The sequence below is a fragment of the Ranitomeya imitator genome, chromosome 2 (genome assembly GCF_032444005.1).
Source record: "Ranitomeya imitator isolate aRanImi1 chromosome 2, aRanImi1.pri, whole genome shotgun sequence".
NCBI lineage: Eukaryota > Metazoa > Chordata > Amphibia > Anura > Dendrobatidae > Ranitomeya > Ranitomeya imitator.
In genome coordinates this window covers 45,727,646-45,752,141 of record NC_091283.1, presented here as the reverse complement: position 1 = coordinate 45,752,141, position 24,496 = coordinate 45,727,646, and the positions used below count along the sequence as shown (strand labels likewise).

Sequence of the window (24,496 nt, the reverse complement as noted above, 5' to 3'; positions counted from 1 at the left end):
CACCACAATTACATAAAGAAAAATAACGCAGAGTAAAAACATGAAAAAACAAACAAACACATAAAACAGTATTTTTACATTTATTTAAAAAGTTACATAACAGCCATAGGCTATATAACCTCATAGCACAGCGCCTGTTATAAGCGCTCTATTAACTATATGTTAAAGAACCACTTCCTCTATTGAAACAATTTTTATTACCTTTTACTGTTTTATTATTGCTTTATAACCTTTCATTTTAGCCCTCCCCCCCCCCCCCCCTCAGAGCCATAACTTTTTTTATTTTTCCATCTATGGAGCGGTATTAGGCCTTGGTTTTTGTTTTTCAGTTGTAGTTTTGATTTACGCCATTCATTTTTATCAAACAATGTCCAAAAAGAATCCAAGTGGAGTGGAACTGAAGAAATACTGAAATTTTGCATTTTTTACCTTTATGACATTCACTTTGCGGTAAAGATGAGATATTTCTGTTCTACAGATCAGGCCTGTTACACAGAGTTATTAATTTTTTTTTTTTTAATACTTAGAAAGTTTTTTTTTGTTTCTAAAAAAAAAAAAAAAAAAAAAAAAAAAAATTGCATTTAGTCACCATACTTTGAGAGCCATAACAAATTTTCTGATAGGGTTGTGTAAGGGCTTGATTTTTATTTTTTGCTATGCAAACTGTAGGTTTTTTTGCACCATTTTGGGGTCTATACAACTTTCTGATCTCTTTTTATTCCACTTTTTGGAGGACGCAAGGCAACAAAAAAAAAAAAAGAATATTTGTCATTTTTTTCTCCATTTCAGCATTTGCCTTTATACCTGCCTTTATGTATTAACTTTTCATGATGTAGTGTCCTTGGAAACACTTTTTATTTCTTTTTCTTGTAAAATATAACACATTTAATGATCGTCCGCCATTAATGTAAACCATTACAGGGCCCATAGAAGTGGTTGCCATGTACATACTCAGAGTTGTAAATACATGGACGAGCATAGGCAGTTAGGACTTTACCCTCTTTTCCCCATCCTATCATTCATGTATGTGAGACATAATCCTTTTAACAGTTTTATTGTTCTGGCAATGCACCAGCAGGCTCAGGATGAACAGTGCTGAGAATTCCTCTGAAACAGAAGAGTGTGGCCCTGCGCGGCACCGAGCCGTAACCTAAATATTGTGCTCGCCCTCGGTTTGCCAAAGTAGGGTCATGATTGCAACGATCATTTTGCTCAGTTGTTTGTATCAGAGCCATAGACTTTGAATCGAGCAGCAGAGACAGTTTTTTCACACTCCTTAGCCATGGATAAAGAAGTCTTTCCACAGAGAGATCTGCTTACAGTCTGCAGCCCACGGAAGTCTACGGAGAAGGAGAAATAGGTTACTTGAGGGAGACAAACACAATGTAGCTGACTAGTAGTAATTTTATCTCACTCCAGTGCTGGATTCATAGCTACACTGCTCAGTACAACAGTAGAATGACCTCCATGCTGCTGCTGCTGCCTTCCAGTGTGTGTTTTATCTCTCCCTCTCTAGTGCGGACTTCAAAGCTATGCTACTCAGTACAACAGTATAATGTCCTCCTGCTTTGCACTACGTGTTTTCTTTCACCACCAGCGCTGGATTCACAGCTACATTACTCACTACTAATAGACAATAACTTTCATTCTGCTGCTGAGCATGAGCTACGCGGAGAAAGAGGAGCAAGAATCCTCATGTATGTGTTACTTCTTACCACTAGCTCAGAGACAACAGCAAATGAGAGATAAAATTAGAGATAAAGCCTACAGAGGGGAAATGTGGTGTTATTGCAAGATACAAGTTATACCATTGCCAGAAATAGTGCGAATCCTCACGTATATAGATATTCTAAAAAGTCACCTGAAAGGAAGATATTAAAAGGGTATCACAACCTGAAGTACCGTACTTTGTAGCTATATCTTGTTAAGGACAAAAAATGCTAGATGGATGGGGGTCTTGCTCGGCTGTTTCCAAAAGAGCCTTAGACTTTGAATAGGAAACATGCTGGACCGCTTCTTTATTAAAGGTACCTTCACACATAACGATATCGTTAACGATATCGTTGCTTTTTGTGACGTAGCAACGATATCGTTAAGGAAATCGTTATGTGTGACAGCGACCAACGATCAGGCCCCTGCTGGGAGATCGTTGGTCGCTGAACAAAGTCCAGAACTTTATTTCGTCGCTGGATCTCCCGCTGACATCGCTGGATCGGCGTGTGTGACACCGATCCAGCGATGTCTTCCTGTACTGGCTGTGAGCACAGCGGCCGGAAAGCAGAGCGGTGACGTCACCGCTCTGCTTTCCGGCTGACCGACGCTCACAGCCAGTACAGGAGGAGTGCAGAGCACAGCGCTGGAGGACAGACAGCTGTAGGTAAGTATGTAGTGTTTGTTTTTTTTTACTTTTACGCTGGTAACCAGGGTAAACATCGGGTTACTAAGCGCGGCCCTGCGCTAAGTTACCCGATGTTTACCATGGTTACCAGTGAAGACATCGCTGGATCGGTGTCACACACGCCGATCCAGCGATGTCAGCGGGAGATCCAGCGACGAAATAAAGTTCTGGACTTTGTTCAGCGACCAACGATCTCCCAGCAGGGGCCTGATCGTTGGTCGCTGTCACACATAACGATTTCCTTAACGATATCGTTGCTACGTCACAAAAAGCAACGATATCGTTAACGATATCGTTATGTGTGAAGGTACCTTAAGCCTGGGATTTGCAGAGCCCTAGTCCAACAGCCTTGTCGGTAGTCCATAAGAACCTTCTCCTACCTGCCAACGTCCTCGGCGCCCATTCTGATTTGTAGGCTCATCATAGCGCCATCATTGATGCACGGCATACGCAAAAGAGGCGCCGGGGATACTGGCAGGAAGAAGGTGGGTCTCGGTCTCAGGACTCTTATCCACAGTCCCGCGGGGGAGGGGAGCATGTCTGGCCACCTCTCCATTCAGACGGTGCTCTGAAAAGCTCCATTCTCACATCAGAAGGGGTCTCGGAGGTCAGACTCCCACCGATAAGCAAGTTATCACTCTTGAAAGGGAAACTCCAGTGAAAATCATAGTTTATACAGAACAAGGAATGCTGGAAGATCTGAGCAGAATTGTGAATGCAGCTCTGGACTATAATAAGGGCTGACCAAAAAGCATTATTCAAACGTTCTCAAACTGTAAAAAAAAATAAAAATTAATAATTCACAGATGAACATACACCTTAAACTGAAGATTTCCAAAAGATCAAAGCAGTAATGGGATCTGCTCACCTTAGCGGCCGGGTTTTCCATGACCCGATTCAATTCGTACGCTCCGAGCTGGCAGCAATCTCCTCTGTATGAAGCCCATCCGTATAGTCAATCCCCACAATCTCACAGGCCGGCAACATTTCCTCCAGGAGGATTCGGGTTAACCCCTTATGGTTGACGGCAGGGAGGTCCGTCAGATCCAAATGCTTCAGATTCCTGAGGAAAGCCCCTCAAATTAGGCCACACTAATATCAGACGTGTACAGTGCCTTGCGAAAGTATTCGGCTCCCTGGAACTTTTCCCCCTTTTCCCACATATCATGCTTCAAACATAAAGATACCAAATGAAAATTTTTGTTTTAGAATCAAAAACAAGTGGAACACAATTGTGAAGTTTTTGTGGAAAATCAAAGACTGAAAATTGGGGCGTGCAATATTATTCAGCCCCTTAATACTTTGTTGCGCCACCTTTTGCTGCGATTACAGCTGCAAGTCCCTTGGGGTATGTCTCTATCAGTTTTGTTCATCGAGAGACTGAAATTCTTGCCCATTCTTCCTTGGCAAACAGCTCGAGCTCAGTGAGGTTTGATGGAGATCGTTTGTGAACAGCAGTTTTCAGCTCTTTCCAGAGATTCTCGATTGGATTGAGGTCTGGACTTTGACTTGGCCATTCTAACACCCGGATATGTTTATTTGTGAACCATTCCATTAGATTTTGCTTTATGTTTGGGATCATTGTCTTGTATTTGGCTCCATCCATCTTCCCGTCAATTTTAACCATCTTCCCTGTCCCTGCTGAAGAAAAGCAGGCCCAAACCATGATGCTGCCACCACCATGTTTGACAGTGGGGATGGTGTGTTCAGGGTGATGAGCTGTGTTGCCTTTTATGCCAAACATATCGTTTGGCGTTGTTGCCAAAAAGTTCGATTTTGGTTTCATCTGACCAGAGAACCTTCTTCCACATGTTTGTTGTGTCTCCCAGGTGGCTTGTTGCAAACTTTAAATTACACTTTTTATGGATATCATTGAGATATGGCTTTCTTCTTGCCACTCTTCCATAAAGGCCAGATTTGTGCAGTGTACGACTGATTGTTGTCCTATGGACAGACTGCCCCACCTCAGCTGTAGATCTCTGCAGTTCATCCAGAGTGATCATGGTCCTCTTGGCTGCATCTCTGATCAGTCTTCTCCTTGTTTGAGATGAAAGTTTAGAGGGACGGCCGGGTCTTGGTAGATTTGCAGTGGTATGATACTCCTTCCATTTCAATATGATCGCTTGCACAGAGCTCCTTGGGATGTTTAAAGTTTTGGAAATCATTTTGTATACAAATCCGGCATTAAACTTCTCCACAACAGTATCACGGACCTGCCTGTTGTGTTCCTTGGTCTTCATGATGCTCTCTGTGCTTCACACAGAACCCTGAGACTATCACAGAGCAGGTGCATTTATACGGAGACTTGATTACACACAGGTGGATTATATTTATCATCATTAGGCATTTAGGACAACATTGGATCATTCAGAGATCCACAATGAACTTCTGGAGTGAGTTTGCTGCTCTGAATGTAAAGGGGCCGAATAATGTTGCACGCCCAACTTTTCAGTTTTTGAATTTCCACAAAAATTTCAAATAACCAATAAATTTCGTTCAACTTCACAATTGTGTTCCACTTGTTGTTGATTCTTCACCAAAAATTTACATTTGGTATCTTTATGTTTGAAGCAAGATATGTGGGAAAAGGTTGAAAAGTTCAAGGGGGGGGGCGAAAACTTTCGCAAGGCACTGTAAGTTATTCACGACTGTCATCTAAGATAAGGACACACAACCCTCTATCCAACAGAATGCATCGTCAATTTACTGTGTTTTGACTGATGGGCTGCAGCGCTCACGTGACCGGACAATGTCAAAAGAAAGCAGAAAGAGCGCAGGGGCTAATAAAATAGGGGGCTGATAAAACAGAGAACAACCCTTTTTAATAACTACTAGGTGGTCCACAACCCCTGGGAGCTGTGCTGGTTGACTGGTCTTATGCTGTGCAGGTGTGAAGAGGGCGCAGTGCTGTAACGATCATTCTCAGGATTAGAGTCCTGGAGGTTGGAAGCCCTGAAATCAGTAAGTGGTCAGTTTTTGCTTTTCTTTTAAATCCACCATATTATACCAGATATATGGGCACTTTTATTTAGTGCCGATTTTTATGGTCTTTACATGGGGGCTGTGCCTCACAGGATCCTCAGGGGCGTGCCTCATGGGATCCCCAGGGGCGTGCCTCACGGGATCTTCAGGGGCGAGTCTTTAGGCTGCAAAATTACCCTTTCAGCCACAGGTTACTTGCGTCTTTTTCACATTTCTTGATGCTGCATTAAATTAAGCCGCTTTGCTTTTGGTCTTTTTTGGATACAGCCATTAGCGGATTACATGCGCTTTTTACTCATCTAATGCGAATTGTGTGTATTCTAGGCAAATGTCAAATTTATATTTTGATGGTCACATGGAAAAGTTTTTTTTTTTCAGGGGGACACTCACTGCAGGTGGTGGAGGGTCGCCAGCCCTCGTTCCGTCACTTGCCGACATCCAGCCAATGACAGGACTTCTAATGAATCCTTAAAAACATGCAGCCGACTTAGAGCCCAGTCATCCAGGTGATGGCAGCGACTGAGGTTCAGCTCCCGCAGCTCCGACAGCGCATCTGTGCGGCAGAAAGACATCCACGTCAGAAAACCCATTACATGATGCTTCGTTTATCAGCTTGTCTGGTAATGTCTGTTCATGGATCATATTCACGACTGTTTTCAATATATTTAAAGGAGGGATTTCCATTTTTATTTGAAGAATGCTTAAAGGGGTTGTCCAAAACTGGAGAACCCGTTTAAAGGGACTCTGTCACCTGAATTTGGCGGGCTCTGTTGATGGTCAGATGGGTGGTGTTTTCTGTTCTTTCATGCATCCCTTCCTTTCCCGCTGGCCGCAATATTGTCTTGAAGTTGATTAGGTTCCCTCCGTAGTACACGCGTGCGCAATGCAATCTCGCCTTGCGCACGTGCAGTATGCTTTGCCCAACTGCGGGCAAAGCCGAAAAGCATTACTGCGCATGCGCCGGCACGCTATGTCCTGGAACACAGGGAAATACTTCCGGGACATAGTGCGCCGGCACATGTGCACTAATGCTTTTCGGCTTTGCCCGCAGTTGGGCAAAGCATACTGCGCATGCGCAAGGCGAGATTGCATTGCGCACGCGTGTACTACGGAGGGAACCTAATCAACTTCAAGACAATATTGCGGCCAGCGGGAAAGGAAGGGGTGCATGAAAGAACAGAAAACACCGCCCATCTGACCATCAACAGAGCCCGCCAAATTCAGGTGACAGAGTCCCTTTAAGCATTTTTCAAATAAAACTAGAACCCCAGCTGTAGTTTGTGCTTTCCTCACACTCCCCAGGTCATAAACGGAATCTCAACCACAACTGGAAAATCCCTTTAAGCATATTTCAAATAAAATTAGAATCTGAGCTGTGGTTCGTGCTTTCCTCACCCTTCCCAGGTCTAATGCCGATACAAGAGAAGCAGTGAAAATTATTGTCTTATACGTGATAAATATATATGAGAAGAGGACAGGGATTTCTATATTAAACTGGCATTTTCTTCCAATCCTGGACAACCCCTTTATCTATAAAGATAGACTTAACATGTTATGATATACCCAAGACTGGGAAAGTTTCTGATTTTTGAAGTTTCCTATTCACTCACAGCAAGCAGAGGTCTTGGAAAGTGTGACAAACTGAAATATTAGTTGCAGAACTTTCCATTCTCCATTACTCTACAGTGGTGCCCGGTCATCCTCGCTCTCACCGATGTTGCTCAGCCCCGTGTAGGTCACCATGCTTCCGCTCAAGTCCAGGCTCTCTATAGGAACGTCCTTGTGCTGCAGGAAGTCCCAGGTATAGCGCCCCCTGTGGTCTGGCCGAAACCACTCAGTGTGACCCTTGAACCTGGAGGAAAGAGATGGTGACGATCAATGTAAAGGATGTAATGATATTAACGGGGGTTGTGCAAGTTATCACACATAGGGGTCCGACCGCTGGGACCACCACCGACCCGAAGAACGGGGCTCTAAAATGCCCTGAGGGGCAACTCATTGCCTACGAGACTGCAAGCTGTACGCTGGGTCAGTGGGGGGGTCTCAGCGACCAACAAAATATTACCCATCTTATGGATAGGCGATAACCTGTCGAATTGGGAAACCCCTTTAAGTTCTATCTTGGAAAGCTGGGAGGCAACCAATATGGGGGGAGGGGGGGGAAGAAAGCTCCCACAGGGGATGTCAGCCATTGTTATTTATGCAATTCTCTAAATACAATTTTAAAAGGGGAACCCTGACTTTTGGTCATTTTAATTGTTCCCCATAGTAGAAAAGTTCCTCTCCGGTGCCATGTAATTTACGGCGGCCGTACCTCACGCCTCCGCTCTGCTCCAGGGTGTAGTATGCAGCAGCCGCGTTCTTTCCGTACAAGGATTCTGTCAGATAAAAGCGTCTGAAAAAAACAAAAAAAATAAATTAAAAAAAATAAAAAAAAAAAGGAGGGAGAAAATGTAAATCAATAGAAGTAGTAATTATGAAACCAGACGTAGATTTATAGGATTTCCATACAGGCATTGTGGGGGTCGCAGCAGTCAGGATCCCGCTGATCAGTTATTGATATCAATCAGGGATGATTAACCCCTTAGATGTCGCAGGCAGCAGCATCTAAGTGACTGACAAAAGAAAGGGGCTCGCTCTGTACCTCATCGCCCGCCTCCGCCAACATCGTGGGGCGCTGATGGTTGCTGTGGCAGCCTGAAGCCACACAAAAGCTTCCAGGTCTGTCAACCAAGGAAGCCTGAGCATTGCAGGTTCAAACAGCACTTATTGTTCCCTTCTAAGCCCAACCATGTGCCCAAACAGGAGATTAAACCAACATATAGGGCATTCCCCTCCCCCCCGGGGACCCACGTAACAAGTTATGGGGTCCGTGTCTCTGGTGGCACTGAAATGGGATATTTGTAGAAAAATCATCATTTTTATGTTGCGCCTTCCCCAGTGTTTTAAGTTTTGAAAAAACACCCATGGGGGTCAAGATGCCCACTAAAAACCCTTAATAAATGCCATAAGGGGGGGCGCTTCCAGAATTGGGTCACTTCTTGGGGTTTCTAAAACCAGGAGGCCCATAAATAAGAGCCGTCTTTTCACAGTTGACAACACATAACGGGAACATATTTTTGGGAAAAATGTCAATTTTTTTTTTTTTTTCTTTTACTTTGAACCATTCAAAGCACATTTATTTTTGTAAACACCTGTGGGGACCAAATGCTCACTAGCCCCAAAACCTTTCCAGCTAAAACCACTGGGCAACTCCTTGCCATGCGCCCAAACAGTAATGTAAGACCCTATATAAAAGGCATTGCCGTACCCCAGAGGAATTTGTGGAGTTCTAGTTTTCTTATTAGTCTTTGTTAAAAAAAATAAATAAATAAAAAGAAAATGTATGGCTAAAACTAACATTTTAGTGGAAAGTTTACATTTTTCATTTTTGTTACCCAACTGCTTAAAAAAACAAACAAAAAAAAACAAACAACCTATGGGGTCAAAATCCTGATTATTGCCGGAGGCCGAAATGGTCTTCATAACTGGAGGCTAGGTGGGTACATATTAAGAGGTCCTTTTGTTTCAAAAACAATCCTGAATATCTTGGAAGAACCTCCGCACATTTACATATTAAACAACCTTTATCTCCCAAGGAATGGATCCCAGATCAAAGCTGGACTACAATGTCTGCAGGTTGTGAATGCAGGACAATGGCGCAGCCTCGGGGGTTGTAGGACCAGGTAGTCATGATCGGACCTTCTAAATGACCTTTGAATCTCAAATTCTTCCTGGACCTAAAGGTCCCCGTACACATTAGACCAATGTCCGAAGTACCAACCGATAGCGACAGCTTCAGCCCACCGCGACAGCTTCAGCCCACCGCGACAGCTATAGCAGACAGCTTCAGCCCACCGCGACAGCTTCAGCCCACCGCGACAGCTTCAGCCCACCGCGACAGCTACAGCAGACAGCTTCAGCCCACCGTGACAGCTTCAGCCCACCGCGACAGCTATAGCAGACAGCTTCAGCCCACCGCGACAGCTTCAGCCCACCGCGACAGCTTCAGCCCACCGCTACAGCTTCAGCCCACCGCGACAGCTATAGCAGACAGCTTCAGCCCACCGCGACAGCTTCAGCCCACCGCGACAGCTTCAGCCCACCGCGACAGCTTCAGCCCACCGCGACAGCTTCAGCCCACCGCGACAGCTATAGCAGACAGCTTCAGCCCACCACGACAGCTTCAGCCCACCGCAACAGCTATAGCAGACAGCTTCAGCCCACCGCGACAGCTTCAGCCCACCGCGACAGCTTCAGCCCACCGCGACAGCTTCAGCCCACCGCGACAGCTTCAGCCCACCGCGACAGCTATAGCAGACAGCTTCAGCCCACCGCGACAGCTTCAGCCCACCGCAACAGCTATAGCAGACAGCTTCAGCCCACCGCGACAGCTTCAGCCCACCGCGACAGCTTCAGCCCACCGCGACAGCTATAGCAGACAGCTTCAGCCCACCGCGACAGCTTCAGCCCACCGCGACAGCTTCAGCCCACCGCGACAGCCGATACTTTAAAATGTTTCATCGTGTTGGACAAAATCGATCGTTGGGGGGGGGAGATACAGATCTGGCATTTTCAATTTCGGACTGCAGATCCTTTTGTTCTTTGGAGGAAAAGCTGCCAGATCTGTTCGGGGATGGCTCTCTTCTAGAGAACAGAGGAGCAGTCGGCAGAATGAGCGCGCCAATATGGCCGACAGCCACCTAATTTAGGCGGCCGGCTTAAGAGTGCCAACTTCAGGAAGATGCTGAAGTCTGGAGATCTCAAGTCAGTGACGTCATTGGATGGGGGCCCGGCATAATACGGGCTATACTTGGCTGTGTGGGACTAATTAAGAGGTGGCACAGGGTAAGGGCGCGACTACTCTTTCCGATGGCGGCCGCTCGACTACACGTTTGCCAGTCAGTGGTCATTCAATGGTCCGTGTAGACACGATGACCACGATTCCAATGTGCACTGAACTAGTAATAGATTGTATAAGAGGTCATTATTCTCGGCAGCACAGATCCTGTTTACATAAAATGATGTGCTGCCGAGAATGATGATTATTTTATTTTTTTAAATGCAAGCTTAAAAATCACATCCAAAAAAAAAGAAGGGTCATTTCAGGCCCCAAGATCCAGCGTTAGAGTGTGTTCACACTACCTGTGTCCTCTTAATTAGCCGTGCAGGAAATCTTCTGGGTGGTGCAAATTCTTGCAGTGCATATATTAAGAAATGGAAGGAAACGCAGCCCTCGCCCAATCCTGAATGAACTTGTGGTTTATTCCATTAAGTAGAAAACATGGTTCCATGCGGAGATGCAGGTGTCAGGGGAGCGATTTACAAGAACAGGAGACCTGACGGACTACGCCGGTTTTACGCCTTTCTGGCGCTTCTACGGGTCCTTATAGGTCAGATACGTGCCCGCGCTTCCTTTTATGGGGGAAGGGGAAAAGGAAAGCGATTCCAACACAGTGCAAGTGACCATTATCAAACCCCTTTAAAGATCCAGTTGCTTTTATTGCTAATTTATTATTACCTGGCACCTCAAAACACACCTGTAAGTACATTTTCAGAGGGGTGTTGTAAAAAAAAATAAAAAAAATAGGGGGATTTTAATGGTTTTGGTACCACTGTAATAAATTCCCGATAATTCTACAGTCCAACAGTTAAAGAAAAGGAAAAACAAAAGTGTCGGGGGACCAGCACACTGCGGCTCTGAGCAGAGTTAAAGGGGTATTATACACCTTTGTAATCAATTTTTTTTTTTACTTTAATACTTACCGTACTTTTTTTTGTCTAAAAATTATTTTTGTAAATCGGATTTTATTAAAAATGCTGCACCGTTCACCTTCTATAGCCTCCGTGTCGCTGACTGCAGAATGAGTTAACTGAGAATCGGTCAGTGAGTTTGTTCTGACAGTCCTATCGGGGGGGTTTCTATGGCGGACCGCCACCTTCTCTATACATAGGATGATGCGGACCCCCCCATTTCTAGCACAGACTACTTACTGATTCTTCTGCTTCAGTCTCCAGAACTTGTAGCTGAAGCTCCACTTCATTAGAGCCTGGACGGAGGGAGAGTGAGTTAGAAGATACTGCAGGACCGTCTCCTTGGTTGGAGAAGAGGTGGATGATTGGTAGCATCGGATCCCATGACTGATGGGCTGCAGCGCTCTGACACTCTGCACCTGAGACCAGACAGGAGAGACAATTACAATCCAAATTATAACCCAGCATTCCCAATATTTAACCCCTTATTGATGCAGCCATTTTTTAGCTTTCTATTTTTCCTTTTCCCTCCCCATTTCCCAAGAGATAGAACTTTTATTTTCAGCCCCTTCACGACATGTTCCGTACATGTACTGCGCATGTCGTGTCTCTCCCTTTGCTGCAGGCTCCGGCGCTGAGCCCACATCTTTCCTGGCACATGTCAGCTGATTTGAACAGCTGACATGTGCCTCTAACAGCCGCGGTTGGAATCATGATCCACCCGCGGCTGTTAGCCTGTTAAATGCCGCTGTCAATCTCATTTAATGTGATCGCGTTGGAAGCGCATCACTAATCCCACCCATCGGCGCCTGTGTCACATGACCGCAGGTCGCAGATGGGTCGGCATAAACAACCCGGGGTCTGCAGGAGATCCCTGTGGTTGTCAATGCCAGATTGCTATGAGCGCCACCCGGTGGTCAGCGCTCATAGCAAGTCAGCATTTCTGCTACACACCGGCGATCTGATCATCGCAGCTTCTAGCCTCCCATGGAGACTATTGAAGAAAGTGAAAAATAAAGAAAAATGTTTTTAAAAATATTAAAAAAAAAAAATTAAAAAAAAATATAAAAGTACCAACCTTTCGACCCATTCAAACTAAAACAATTAATAAAAAATTAAAAATACACATATTTGGTATCGCCGAGTTCAGAATCGTTCGATCTATCAAGATATAAAAAGAATTTATCCAATCGGTAAACAGCATAGCAAAAAAAAAGTCAAAACGCCAGAATTACATTTCTGGGCCGCCACAACATTAAAATGCAATAAAGGGTGATCAAAAGATCGTATCCACACCAAAATGGTATCAATAAAAATGTCCGCTCGGCACACAAAAAAAAAAAGTCCTCAACCGACCCCAGATCACGAAAAATGACACAATTTTTATTTATTTTTTTTTATAATACAAACTTTGGATTTTTTTTTCACCGGTTAAATAAAAAAAAGAATCTAGACATGTTTGATAACTACGAACCCGTAATGACCTGGAGAATCATAATGGCAGGTCAGTGGTACTATTTTGTGAACATGGTAAAAAAAAAAAGAAACAGTTGTGAAATTGCACTTTTTTTTGCAATTTCACAGACCTTGGAATTTTTTCCCCCCATTTTCCAGTACAGGATATGGTAAAACTAATGGTTCCGTTCAAAAGTACAATTTGTCCTGCAAAAAAAAAAGCCCTAACATGGCTATAGTGATGGAAAAAAAAAAAAAAAGTTATGGACCTGGGAAGAAGGGGAGTGATAAATGAAAAAAACGAAAAAGGGCTGCAGCGTGAAGGGGTTAATCGTTCCATCTACATTGACTTACAAGGACTTTCCTCTTTTTTTTAATAGTAGCAGTTTTAAATGACACCATTTATTTTACAGTAGAATGTGCTGGAAAATGGTTAAAAAAAAATAGAAAAGCTAAATATATAGAATTACAGAATATTTTTTTTTCTTTTTGTTATCGTAACATTCACTGTGCGATAAAAATGATCGGGCAAAACAATTCTCCAGGTCAGTTAATAATAATAATAATATATTTTAATAATAATAATTATTATTATATAAGGTATATATTTTTTATAATAAATATATAGAATTTTTATATAAAACTATGAGCAAAGAAGAAAAAAAATATTATATACAGTGTATATATGTGTATATATGTGTATATATATATATATATATATATATATACTGTTTTGCATTCCCCACCCTGGACCTAAAAGTTGAAATAAAAAGCCATCAATAAAACGTTCAGCTCACCACGCAAAAGAAGAATAAAAAGCCCCCATTGCAGTTAGGGGACTTAGCAATTTACTTATTTATTTTTGTTAAGCAAAGAAAAATAGAAAAAAAGTTTTGGTTTTTCAAACAAGGGGACAAGGAAAATAAAATGAACCAGTCATGAGATGGTTAAAGAACCACTTCAAAAGGCAAAAACTAGTCACCTGCCCACAACAACCAATCAGATTCCACCTTTCATTTTTTCCAATACCACTTACTAAATAAAAGCAGCGACCCGATTGGTTTATTTTTTTTCCACCGCGCCATAGAGGAAGCAGCTGCTACCGTATTACACTAAATATACGGGAAGCTATCATCTAAGAGCGTCATACCACATTACGGTAATTCTGCAGCCCTGATACGCGGTAACTACAGCTGACTCGCATAGCGTGTGACCGGTGTACATAACAGCGCGCACTTATACCGGTATATACGCAGGAGCCGGCGCTCGGCACGGGTTTTGTACGGCAAAGATCTCTCTCATCATTGACCTACCGCTCTGGACGCCGCCATATTTGACGTAGACCACGTGATGAGAGCTCACTTCGTTGATTGGTGGATATGTTGCAGGTGGGTGTGGCCTACAGCCTGGTTGTATATAATGCTGAGAGAGGCGGAAGTCGCCTCAGTTGGATGTTGGTGGCGGGTTTTTCTGTGTGTGAATTTGGCGCCGTGACCCGTCAACATATTTAACCCTTTAGTTACCAGACTATATACATACACACATTTTTTTTTTTTGAGGGGGGAGGGTGTGTGACTCAGCTTGTTAGTAACCGGCTTAGAAACGCTTATTGGTCGTCACTAACACGAAAACTGAAGAAAAAAATTAATTGGTATCGCTTTAATTGTAACGGATGAGGTATTTTGACTGCACGATTAGTGCAACCGGCCGTTTGTCCAATCTCACAATGTTAGGAGGCCGCCGGTCGTCTGAGGAACGAGCAAAATGCTCATCCAGAAAGTGAAATTAAAAAGAAGCACATATTGTGGCCGTAGGACATAGTGTTCTCGGCAGCACATGACGTATTTACACAGGAAGGTGTGCTGCCGAGAACACGATGTCCTACGCCCACAGAACGATCTTATTCACCAGCGGTCTGCGAGACAGGTGGTCGGCAGTGGTCTACTATCGACGGGACCACCGATTGACGAATGTGCAGCCAATCATCGGTCGCCTAATGCAAGTTGTACGGACGTGACGGCAACGTCTAATAATAGAGTTATAGGTTGTGGAAGACACGGAGGAAAAGAAATGAAAAAATGGCTGGAGGCGAGAGGGGCTGTAATTAGAGATGGACTCAGAGGCAGAGCAGGCGTGGCAAGTCACCGAAGCAAAGAAAGTATAATAATTCAGATATAATGCCCCCCACCCTTGTGTCACCCCCTCCACAAAAATAAAGTTTATACCCACATAATCAATTACCACTGTTGCTTTGCAGCGCTGGGGTCCTGGGTTCAAATCCCACCAAGGACAACATCTGCCAGGAATTTGTATGTTCTCTCCGTGTTTGCGTGGGTTTCCTCCGGGTTCTCCGGTTTCCTCCCACATTCCAAAAACGTACTGATAGGGAATGTAGATTGTGAGCCCCATCGGGGACAGAGATGATGATGCAATATGATGTCGCTATAGAAGCAAGTATAACAGTAGCTTAGCTGCTGGGGGGGCACAGGGTGCGGGCACCCCGGGCCCGGAGCTCAGAGGGGGCCCACCCGGAGCTACGCTACAGTGACTGTATCGGCGTGCACAGCGCGCCGGTACAGCTATATTCTGCGGCAGAGCAGGGAGAACCGATCTCCCTGCTCTGCCGTCGGCCCTTATGGGGCCCCAGACCAGGCGGGGGGGCCCGGTGCCAGCAGTGGGCCCCTCGCCCATCACCGCAAGGTCAGCTGTATCGGCATTTAGCTGATACAGCGGACCGCATTGATGAGGGTAGGAGCGCGCAGCGCTCCTCCCATCACCCCCTGTCAGCGTCTGACGTCACCGACAGGGCACGATGACATCACTGCCCGGCACCCGCGGTCTGGAGGGGAGCAGGGAGCAGTGCAGGAACCAGGAAGAAGAGGTATTTATTGCTTTTCTTCCTGGGGGTGCTGCCTTGTACTACAGAGTATGCCTGTGGGGGGGTGCTGACTTACAGAGTCTGCCTGTGGGGACGGGGGCTACCTTATACTACAGAGTCTGCCTGTGCGGAGAGGGGCTGCCTTATACTACAGAGTCTGCCTGTGGGGGGTGCTGCCTTGCAGAGTCTGCCTGTGGGGAGGGTGGCTGCCTTATACTACAGAGTCTGCCTGTGGGGGGGTGCTGCCTTACAGAGTCTGCCTGTGGGGAGGGGGCTGCCTTATACTATAGAGTCTGCCTGTGGGACGGGGTGCTGCCTTATACTACAGAGTCTGCCTATGGGGAGGAAGAGCTGCCTTATACTACAGAGTCTGCCTGTGGGGAGGGGGGCTGCATTATACTACAGAGTTTGCCTGGAGAAGAGGGGGTGCTGCGTTATACTACAGAGTCTGCCTGGGGAAGGGGGGGGTGCTGCCTTATGCTACAGAGTCTGCCTAGGGGGTGGGGGTGCTGCCTTATACTACAGAGTCTGTCTGTGGGGGGGTGCTGCCTTATACTACAGTCTGCCTGTGGGGGGTGCTGCCTTATACTACAGAATCAGCCGGGGGTGCTGCCTTATACTACAGAGTCTGCCGGTGGGGTGCTGCCTTTTACTGCAGAGTCTGCCTATGGGTTGCTGCCTTATACTGCAGAGTCTGCCTATGGGGGTGCTGCCTTGTATCAGGATCTGCCTAAGGGGTGCTATCGTATACTGCAGAGTCTGCCTATGGGGTGCTGTCTTATACTACAGGGTCTGCCTATGGGAGCTACCTTATGCTATAGAGTGTCTTTTGGGGTGCATTATACAATATAGAGTAGGCCTACGGGGAGTGCATTATACTATATGGAGTCCTGTGGGGAGGGGGGCTGCCTTATACTACAGAGTCTGCCTGGGGGGGGTGCTGCCTTACAGAGTCTGCCTGTGGGGAGGGGGGCTGCCTTATACTACAGAGTCTGCCTGTGGGGAGGGGGGCTGCCTGATACTACAGATTCTGCCTGGAGAAGAGGGGGTGCTGCCTTATACTACAGAGTCTGCCTGGGGAAGGAGGGTGCTGCCTTATACTACAGTCTGCCTGAGGGGTGGGGGTGCTGCCTTCTACTAGTCTGCCTGTGGGGGGGTGCTGCCTCATACTACAGAGTCTGCCTGTGGGGGGCGCTGCCTTATACTAGAGTCATCCAGGGGGGTGCTGCCTTATTCTACAGAGTCTGCCTATGGGGTGCTGCCTTATATTGCAGAGTCTGCCTATGGGGTGCTGCCTTATACTAGAGGGTCTGCCTATGGGGTGATGTCTTATACTACAGGGTCTGCCTATGGGGTGCTGCCTTATACTACAGGGTCTGCCTATGGAGTGCTGCCTTATACTACAGAGTCTGCCTATGGGGGTGCTGCCTTATACTACAGGGTCTGCCTATGGGGGCTGCCTTATACTGCAGAGTCTGCCTATGGGGGTGCTGCCTTATACCAGAGGATCTGCCTATGGGGTGCTGTCTTATAATACAGAGTCTGCCTATGGGATGCTGTCTTATACTGCAGAGTCTGCCTATGGGGTGCTGCCTTATACTACAGGGTCTGCCTATGGGAGCTACCTTATGCTATAGAGTCTGCCTATGGGGGTGCATTATACTATATGGAGTCCTATGGGGAGTGCATTATACTATATTGAGGACTATCTGGTGCATTATACTATATGGAGGCTATCTAGGGGGCCATCATACAGTGTGGGGATTACATTGAGGGGCTCATCTTACAGTGTTGAAGCCAAACAGTTTGTGGGCTACTAAGGGGTCAGTATACTGCGTGGGTGGCAATATACAGTGAGGGGGCATTATACTGTGTATAAAAGAGCATCATACTGTGTATAGGGGAGCTGTACAGAGGGAAGACTCGGGACATTATTAAATGTAAAGTGGGCACTTATTGTTATAGGGGAACTCAGGTTACTGTGACTGTCAAAGGGGCACACAGGGCATTATTACTTTCTAGGGGGCAAAATATGTGCACTGTTTTCTTGGGCACTTGCGCCTGGCATTACTATATTATAGAGAGGTGCTTTAGAATTTAGAGGGCACACAGAACCGCACAGCAGGTGCAGTAATAGGGACACATACGACAGCAGCGGCTCAGTATTGGGAGATCAGGTGCAGTAATAGGGACACATACGGCAGCAGCGGCTCAGTATTGGGGTATCAGGTGCAGTAATAGGGACACATACGGCAGCAGCGGCTCAGTATTGGGGTATCTGGTGCAGTAATAGGGACACATACGACAGCAGTGGCTCAGTATTGGGGTACCAGGGGCAGTAATAGGGACACATACGGCAGCAGCGGCTCAGTATTGGGGTATCAGGTGCAGTAATAGGGACACATACGGCAGCAGCGGCTCAGTATTGGGGTATCAGGTGCAGTAATAGGGACACATACGGCAGCAGCGGCTCAGTATTGGGGTATCAGGTGCAGTAATAGGGACACATACGGCAGCAGCGGCTCAGTATTGGGGTATCAGGTGCAGTAATAGGGACACATACGGCAGCAGCGGCTCAGTATTGGGGTATCAGGTGCAGTAATAGGGACACATACGGCAGCAGCGGCTCAGTATTGGGGTATCAGGTGCAGTAATAGGGACACATACGGCAGCAGCGGCTCAGTATTGGGGTATCAGGTGCAGTAATAGGGACACATACGGCAGCAGCGGCTCAGTATTGGGATATCAGGTGCAGTAATAGGGACACATACGGCAGCAGCGGCTCAGTATTGGGGTATCTGGTGCAGTAATAGGGACACATACGACAGCAGCGGTTCAGTATTGGGGTATCAGGTGCAGTAATAGGGACACATACGGCAGCAGCGGCTCAGTATTGGGGTATCTGGTGCAGTAATAGGGACACATACGGCAGCAGCGGCTCAGTATTGGGGTACTAGGGGCAGTAATAGGGACACATACGGCAGCAGCGGCTCAGTATTGGGGTATCAGGTGCAGTAATAGGGACACATACGGCAGCAGCGGCTCAGTATTGGGGTATCAGGTGCAGTAATAGGGACACATACGGCAGCAGCGGCTCAGTATTGGGGTATCAGGTGCAGTAATAGGGACACATACGGCAGCAGCGGCTCAGTATTGGGGTATCAGGTGCAGTAATAGGGACACATACGGCAGCAGCGGCTCAGTATTGGGGTATCAGGTGCAGTAATAGGGTCACATACGGCAGCAGCGGCTCAGTATTGGGGTATCAGGTGCAGTAATAGGGTCACATACGGCAGCAGCGGCTCAGTATTGGGGTATCAGGTGCAGTAATAGGGACACATACGGCAGCAGCGGCTCAGTATTGGGGTATCAGGTGCAGTAATAGGGACACATACGGCAGCAGCGGCTCAGTATTGGGGTATCAGGTGCAGTAATAGGGACACATACGGCAGCAGCGGCTCAGTATTGGGGTATCAGGTGCAGTAATAGGGACACATACGGCAGCAGCGGCTCAGTATTGGGGTATCAGGTGCAGTAATAGGGACACATACGGCAGCAGCGGCTCAGTATTGGGGTATCAGGTGCAGTAATAGGGACACATACGGCAGCAGCGGCTCAGTATTGGGATATCAGGTGCAGTAATAGGGACACATACGGCAGCAGCGGCTCAGTATTGGGGTATCTGGTGCAGTAATAGGGACACATACGACAGCAGCGGTTCAGTATTGGGGTATCAGGTGCAGTAATAGGGACACATACGGCAGCAGCGGCTCAGTATTGGGGTATCTGGTGCAGTAATTGGGACACATACGGCAGCAGCGGCTCAGTATTGGGGTACCAGGGGCAGTAATAGGGACACATACAGCAGCAGCGGCTCAGTATTGGGGTATCAGGTGCAGTAATAGGGACACATACGGCAGCAGCGGCTCAGTATTGGGGTATCAGGTGCAGTAATAGGGTCACATACGGCAGCAGCGGCTCAGTATTGGGGTATCAGGTGCAGTAATAGGGTCACATACGGCAGCAGCGGCTCAGTATTGGGGTATCAGGTGTAGTAATAGGGACACATACGGCAGCAGCGGCTCAGTATTGGGGTATCAGGTGCAGTAATAGGGACACATACGGCAGCAGCGGCTCAGTATTGGGGTATCAGGTGCAGTAATAGGGACACATACGGCAGCAGCGGCTCAGTATTGGGGTATCAGGTGTAGTTATAGGGACACATACGGCAGCAGCGGCTCAGTATTGGGGTATCAGGTGCAGTAATAGGGACACATACGGCAGCAGCGGCTCAGTATTGGGGTATCGGGTGCAGTAATAAGGACACATACGGCAGCAGGGGCTCAGTATTGGGGTATCAGGTGCAGTAATAGGGACACATACGGCAGCAGCGGTTCAGTATTGGGGTATCAGGTGCAGTAATAGGGACACATACGGCAGCAGCGGCTCAGTATTGGGGTATCAGGTGTAGTTATAGGGACACATACGGCAGCAGCGGCTCAGTATTGGGGTATCAGGTGCAGTAATAGGGTCACATACGGCAGCAGCGGCTCAGTATTGGGGTATCAGGTGCAGTAATAGGGTCACATACGGCAGCAGCGGCTCAGTATTGGGGTATCAGGTGCAGTAATAGGGACACATACGGCAGCAGCGGCTCAGTATTGGGGTATCAGGTGCAGTAATAGGGACACATACGGCAGCAGCGGCTCAGTATTGGGATATCAGCAGGATGAGGAGTTTGTGCAGGTTGGGAATAGATAGTGATGGGGCTGGAATGTGAGAAGTGAAATGTGTCTTTGTTGTTTTCTCTGCAGACGAGTTGTAGCTGGAAGAAGTTGTCGTGTTGGTCTGGGCCAGATGGAAAAGACGGGGAAAATGAACGATTCCATCAGAAAGGACGTCAGTGGTAAGTCACCATCTGTAACTGTGCTGTGATCTGTTGTATGTTCTGTAGGGCTGGTATCTACCACTGACCATATGGCGGTAATATCCATGTTGGTCTTTATATAGAGATTATTTTCAGTAACAGCGCGGTCATCTGCTGAGGTTCTCCACTATTAGGGGGTGTCACTGAGTTATAATCAAGGTTACCTGGTTAGGGGCCCACTCAGAAGCTTCGTCCCCTCTGAACCAAAACCCTAGCTACACCTCTGAAGTACAATAATCACTTACACAAACAAGTAACCATGCAGCGACATGACTGTGACACATTGTGGGATTCCAATCCCCCCGCATTGGTGTCCTGGCAGAGAATGCAATTTAGGAATTTTAATGGATTTTAACAGAATTGTTTTATTCCTAATTATTCGCGCCATTTCTATGTCAGAAACCCCATACTCTATATATTACATATCTTTTTGTTGCTTAGACCTCATTGTGGTGTCCGTGCGTGGATCCATGATGTACGGAGCGTCTGGGTCTCCGGACCGGAGCTTGACAGCCTTATCTAATCCTTATGGAGGCCGTCAAGTTCGGGTTCGGGTTAGGATTCCGTGCTAAACGGACGTCTGACACAAAACTTTGCCCGACTTCTCCAGCAGCTGTTACTTGTGCAACTTCCTACTTTGCCTGGGACTCGCTGCTTTACTTCTTTCTTTTTTTTTTTTCAAGCTTTCTTGCTATTTTTATATTCTTAAAATTAGGCAATGGAGCATTTATTATGCAGAAACCCGCAGGTTGGGATTTCTTACTTTGAAAACAGAACCTTTATGAGGAGCAGGCTATTTGCTATACGAGATAATCGTTTTCGTTTTATTTTTAACTGGCTGTATAAATCTGGGGTCTGTAAAGGGTGGCAGCCCCCATGTCCAGGTCAATAAAATGACCATAGTGATAACAAACCTGGGATGTGTCTTCATTATACTCATCAGGTGCCTATTGTGTGTTTTCTCTCCGAGCCGGACAGTTATTTCCTCACTCCAAAGGGGAAAAATCTAACTAAATTGACCCCCACAGGAAGGGTGAAGTCCCTGTGTTTGGGAGGAACTCAAATTCTGCAGTAACATTTCCATGGGTACGGACAACCTACTTTGAAGCTGAATATAGTCACTTTGGACCCCTTTTTCTAAGCTACCCTAGGGGTCTCTTCCCGCACTCTCCAAGTAGCCCCGGGCCTATGTGTAATTTTGTCAAAAAATGGAACACTTGTTAGCAAAGATGTTTCTTAGGTCTAAGATGTGTAGATGCTGCAGAGATGGGTTGAGCGGTTCATTCATAATGAGGCAGTAATGGGACGATTCACTTGACTCGGCAGCACTTTTTTTGACTACATAGATGTGTTCCCAGGTATGGAGGACAGTACACAGCAGTAATCCAGTGCAGGGGAGAGATGAAACACTTACTAAAGAGCAGCAGCAAGGTCTCCGTTTGTCTATCCTGCTCTCCTTCATTCTGCTCCTGTCCCCTCCATACAATTCAGACAGCAGATGTAATGTGATCTCTCAGTGAGTCGGGATTAAAAGCATCTCAAGTTAATTTTTCTTTAGTGCGTAATAGCTCCAAGGCTTCATCTTTACCTCCAGGACAACTCTTTTTTGTTGTTGTTTTTTTTATCGTTCCTTTTTTATTTTTTTCCACTTATTTCCATAAAGTATTAATATGAATTTCTAAATTCTTTCTGGCCGTACGATACTTTTATGTTATGAAATGTACAGAAGTAATTGAACAAACGTAAAACCTCATCAAACAGTGTAATAATTTATTTTTTGAAGGATAAAAACAAAATTAAAAACAAGTTTCAGCAGCCTGGCAAATTGCCACATGACAGATTTATATTCACTGTATATAAAACCATAGAAAAATACTAAAAATATACAAATCTAAAAAATAATACCTTGTGTGTGGTTTTTGTCATCTGGGCTTTAAAAGCGAAAAAAAATAAACTAGGTTTTTGTTCGCTGATCACATTCCCATCCAAAAATGGTATCAAAGTGTTGACACCAAATCAACTTTGCAACTATTTTTTTTTGCTCCAATGCATCTGAGAAAAAAATAAAAGAAAAAAGAAATAATAAAAAAAAAAATTGACCATTTTGTGTCTGCAGCACTTCTGCGTATTCTTGGTTACAGACTGCAAACCCTGTGTAGTCCGATACAGCTGTCACTTATTCTACCTGTCGTATGTCAGCAAGAATTAGTAGGGAACATGACTGCAGGATCAGACTACACGGGATTTGTTTGTAGTCTGTTACCATGGAGACGCATAGATAGTAGCTCTAGGCAATAAACGGTTATTCCGTTCTACCCGATTTTCATGTATTGGAGCAAGAAAAACTAGTATCAAAGGTGGACACAGCCTTTTATTACATAAAATCCATTTTTAGCATTATTGCACATTGTCTACCTGCAATACTCAAAAAGAGATGTACAAGGTTTGCTTGCATTTGTTTAAAAAAAAAAATCACATTTTTTCCTACCACTTTTTATAATATTTTGGCTTTTTTTTTGCATAAAACTGTGATATCAGATGCTACTCTGTCATCCGAGCGTTGTGGAGCCATTCTCCAATTTTACTGGCAATTTCCTGCAACATAACAAAGGAATACAATTTCACATTTTCTGTATTAATGAGCAAGCCAGTGTGCGGTATGTATTAATTATTCCACCGACCTCTCGCGCTTTCTGCAGTGCTGGCGGATCCGTGGGGCGAGAAGAACCCATGTTTGCACAGTGGGCAGTACCATTGATAAAGATGGCGATTTCGGAGCGAGACTGGTTCTTCAACACACTGAGGGCGTGCCAAGGGTCTATGTCACCTGCAGGTGAGGGAGGCAACAAGAGGAGTTAATCAGTGCAGAGCCGACTGTCGGTCAGTGCCGGGGCGCAGTTACAGCTTATATACGGAGCGGAAAAAGAAGTGTGGGGCGGCTGCGCCTGTATAGACAGAGTCTGAGGCTGCCGGGAGTAGTAAAATTAATTTCCAAAGGGCAGCTGAACTGTCAGTGCAATGGCTAGGCACTTTTAGAAAAGAAAGATGGGGAAAGAAAAGAAGAATATATAGAGATTAAACAACAGTCCAAATCATAGCCGGCACTCACATCTTCTTAAAACAATTGCTTTATTCATCCAGAATTCTAAAAGGGCACAAAAAATGGTTGAACATATAGGAGAACAGTGCGCAGGAGAAAAAAGTACTGCGGTACAATGCGGCCTCCAGACCTGAACAAAACCCTACGGAACTGATCCAAAGGAGAAAAGTTACTGGAGGGACGGAATGAGGCAGTGCTCCAGGTCATGTGATGGCGACAAAGTCAGCCATTGATATAAAAAGGCAGCGCGACGAAATAGGAACTTATTTGTCGCCAAGGGAAGCAGCAGGCACTCCCGCTGCCACTCCAGTGGCCGAGACAGTAAGCTGCAGCCACGTGTTCCAGAAAAACCCAGACTCAGATGACGGCAGTCCAAGCACTGAAGACCAGAGCTACGCCAGTCAAGGTTCAGACTTCACCCGTCAACAGTCAAGTACTGAAGATCCGAACAACACAGGTCAAGATTCCAGACCCAGACGACGCCGGTCAACAGTCAAGGACCAGCCCCCCATCAATACAGATCAAGGAGACACTTGTCGGCTGTCAAGTACCCAAGAGGCCTTATGGATAGCCGTCCAGAAACTTGAGCCTGGGCCGGTGATCGAGCAAGATGTGTTAGATGGGCCGTCCCTTTCTACACGGACTCGCAGTGCCAGATGTGAGCAAGGGAAAGGGCTGCAGGTCAGATGGGGTTTGGCTGACACTAAGGTGGTCCAGAGAGCGCCGATAGGCTTGGTTAGGAAAACGTGTGGTTTGTGAGACGAAACAGCGGCCCTCATCAGGACCCGGAAAGCCGTGGACGTTCCTGAGGACTGTTCCTCTCAAATATGGCGTTTGTCACCCCACCACCACATTCCACCTATAAACAGGTTGGACTGTAGACCCTGAGCGAATCCAGAGATTCTTTAATACTAACCAACATATCTCAACCTACTAACGGTAATTGTTTTGCCAGTAATTTTG

The 24,496-nt window shown here is 46.0% G+C and overlaps 2 protein-coding genes across 3 annotated transcripts in view; both read right to left on the bottom strand.

Moving 5' to 3' along the window:
• Positions 1–653: 653 nt before the first annotated feature.
• On the bottom strand, positions 654–13,978 carry DMAC2 (distal membrane arm assembly component 2). Of its 2 annotated transcripts, none has more exons than XM_069746617.1 (7): positions 13,871–13,945; positions 11,414–11,592; positions 7,695–7,775; positions 7,093–7,232; positions 5,771–5,933; positions 3,267–3,461; positions 654–1,340 (listed from the first exon to the last, which is right to left on the bottom strand). In XM_069746617.1, exons 1-6 carry the CDS (start codon positions 13,931–13,933, stop codon positions 3,296–3,298), a joined length of 792 nt encoding a protein of 263 aa, XP_069602718.1. In that variant the 5' UTR covers positions 13,934–13,945; the 3' UTR covers positions 654–1,340; positions 3,267–3,295. The 2 variants fall into 2 exon arrangements, with proteins under 2 accessions (XP_069602718.1, XP_069602719.1); XM_069746618.1 differs by having other exon boundaries at positions 722–1,340; positions 13,942–13,978.
• Positions 13,979–22,189: 8,211 nt separating this feature from the next.
• The window catches only part of PRSS16 (serine protease 16), a 42,199-nt gene continuing 39,892 nt past the window's right edge, over positions 22,190–24,496 (bottom strand). Inside the window, exons 11-12 of the mRNA XM_069746616.1 lie at positions 23,115–23,260; positions 22,190–23,028 (exon numbers count right to left, since the gene is read on the bottom strand). Coding sequence (XP_069602717.1) covers positions 22,975–23,028; positions 23,115–23,260 — 200 coding nt within the window. The 3' untranslated portion in view covers positions 22,190–22,974. The remainder of the gene's footprint in view (positions 23,029–23,114; positions 23,261–24,496) is intronic.

What these genes read in the sequence shown, in the direction of transcription:
- DMAC2 (XM_069746617.1), bottom strand. Translation starts at nt 13,933, where the DNA reads ATGATGAGAGAGATCTTTGCCGTACAAAACCCGTGCCGAGCGCCGGCT. An exon ending in AGACTGAAGCAGAAGAATCA is followed by an intron (nt 7,776 to 11,413) that starts GTAAGTAGTCTG and finishes TGTTTTTTTCAG; the next exon opens with ACGCTTTTATCTGACAGAAT. An exon ending in GAGCAGAGCGGAGGCGTGAG is followed by an intron (nt 7,233 to 7,694) that starts GTACGGCCGCCG and finishes TCTTTCCTCCAG; the next exon opens with GTTCAAGGGTCACACTGAGT.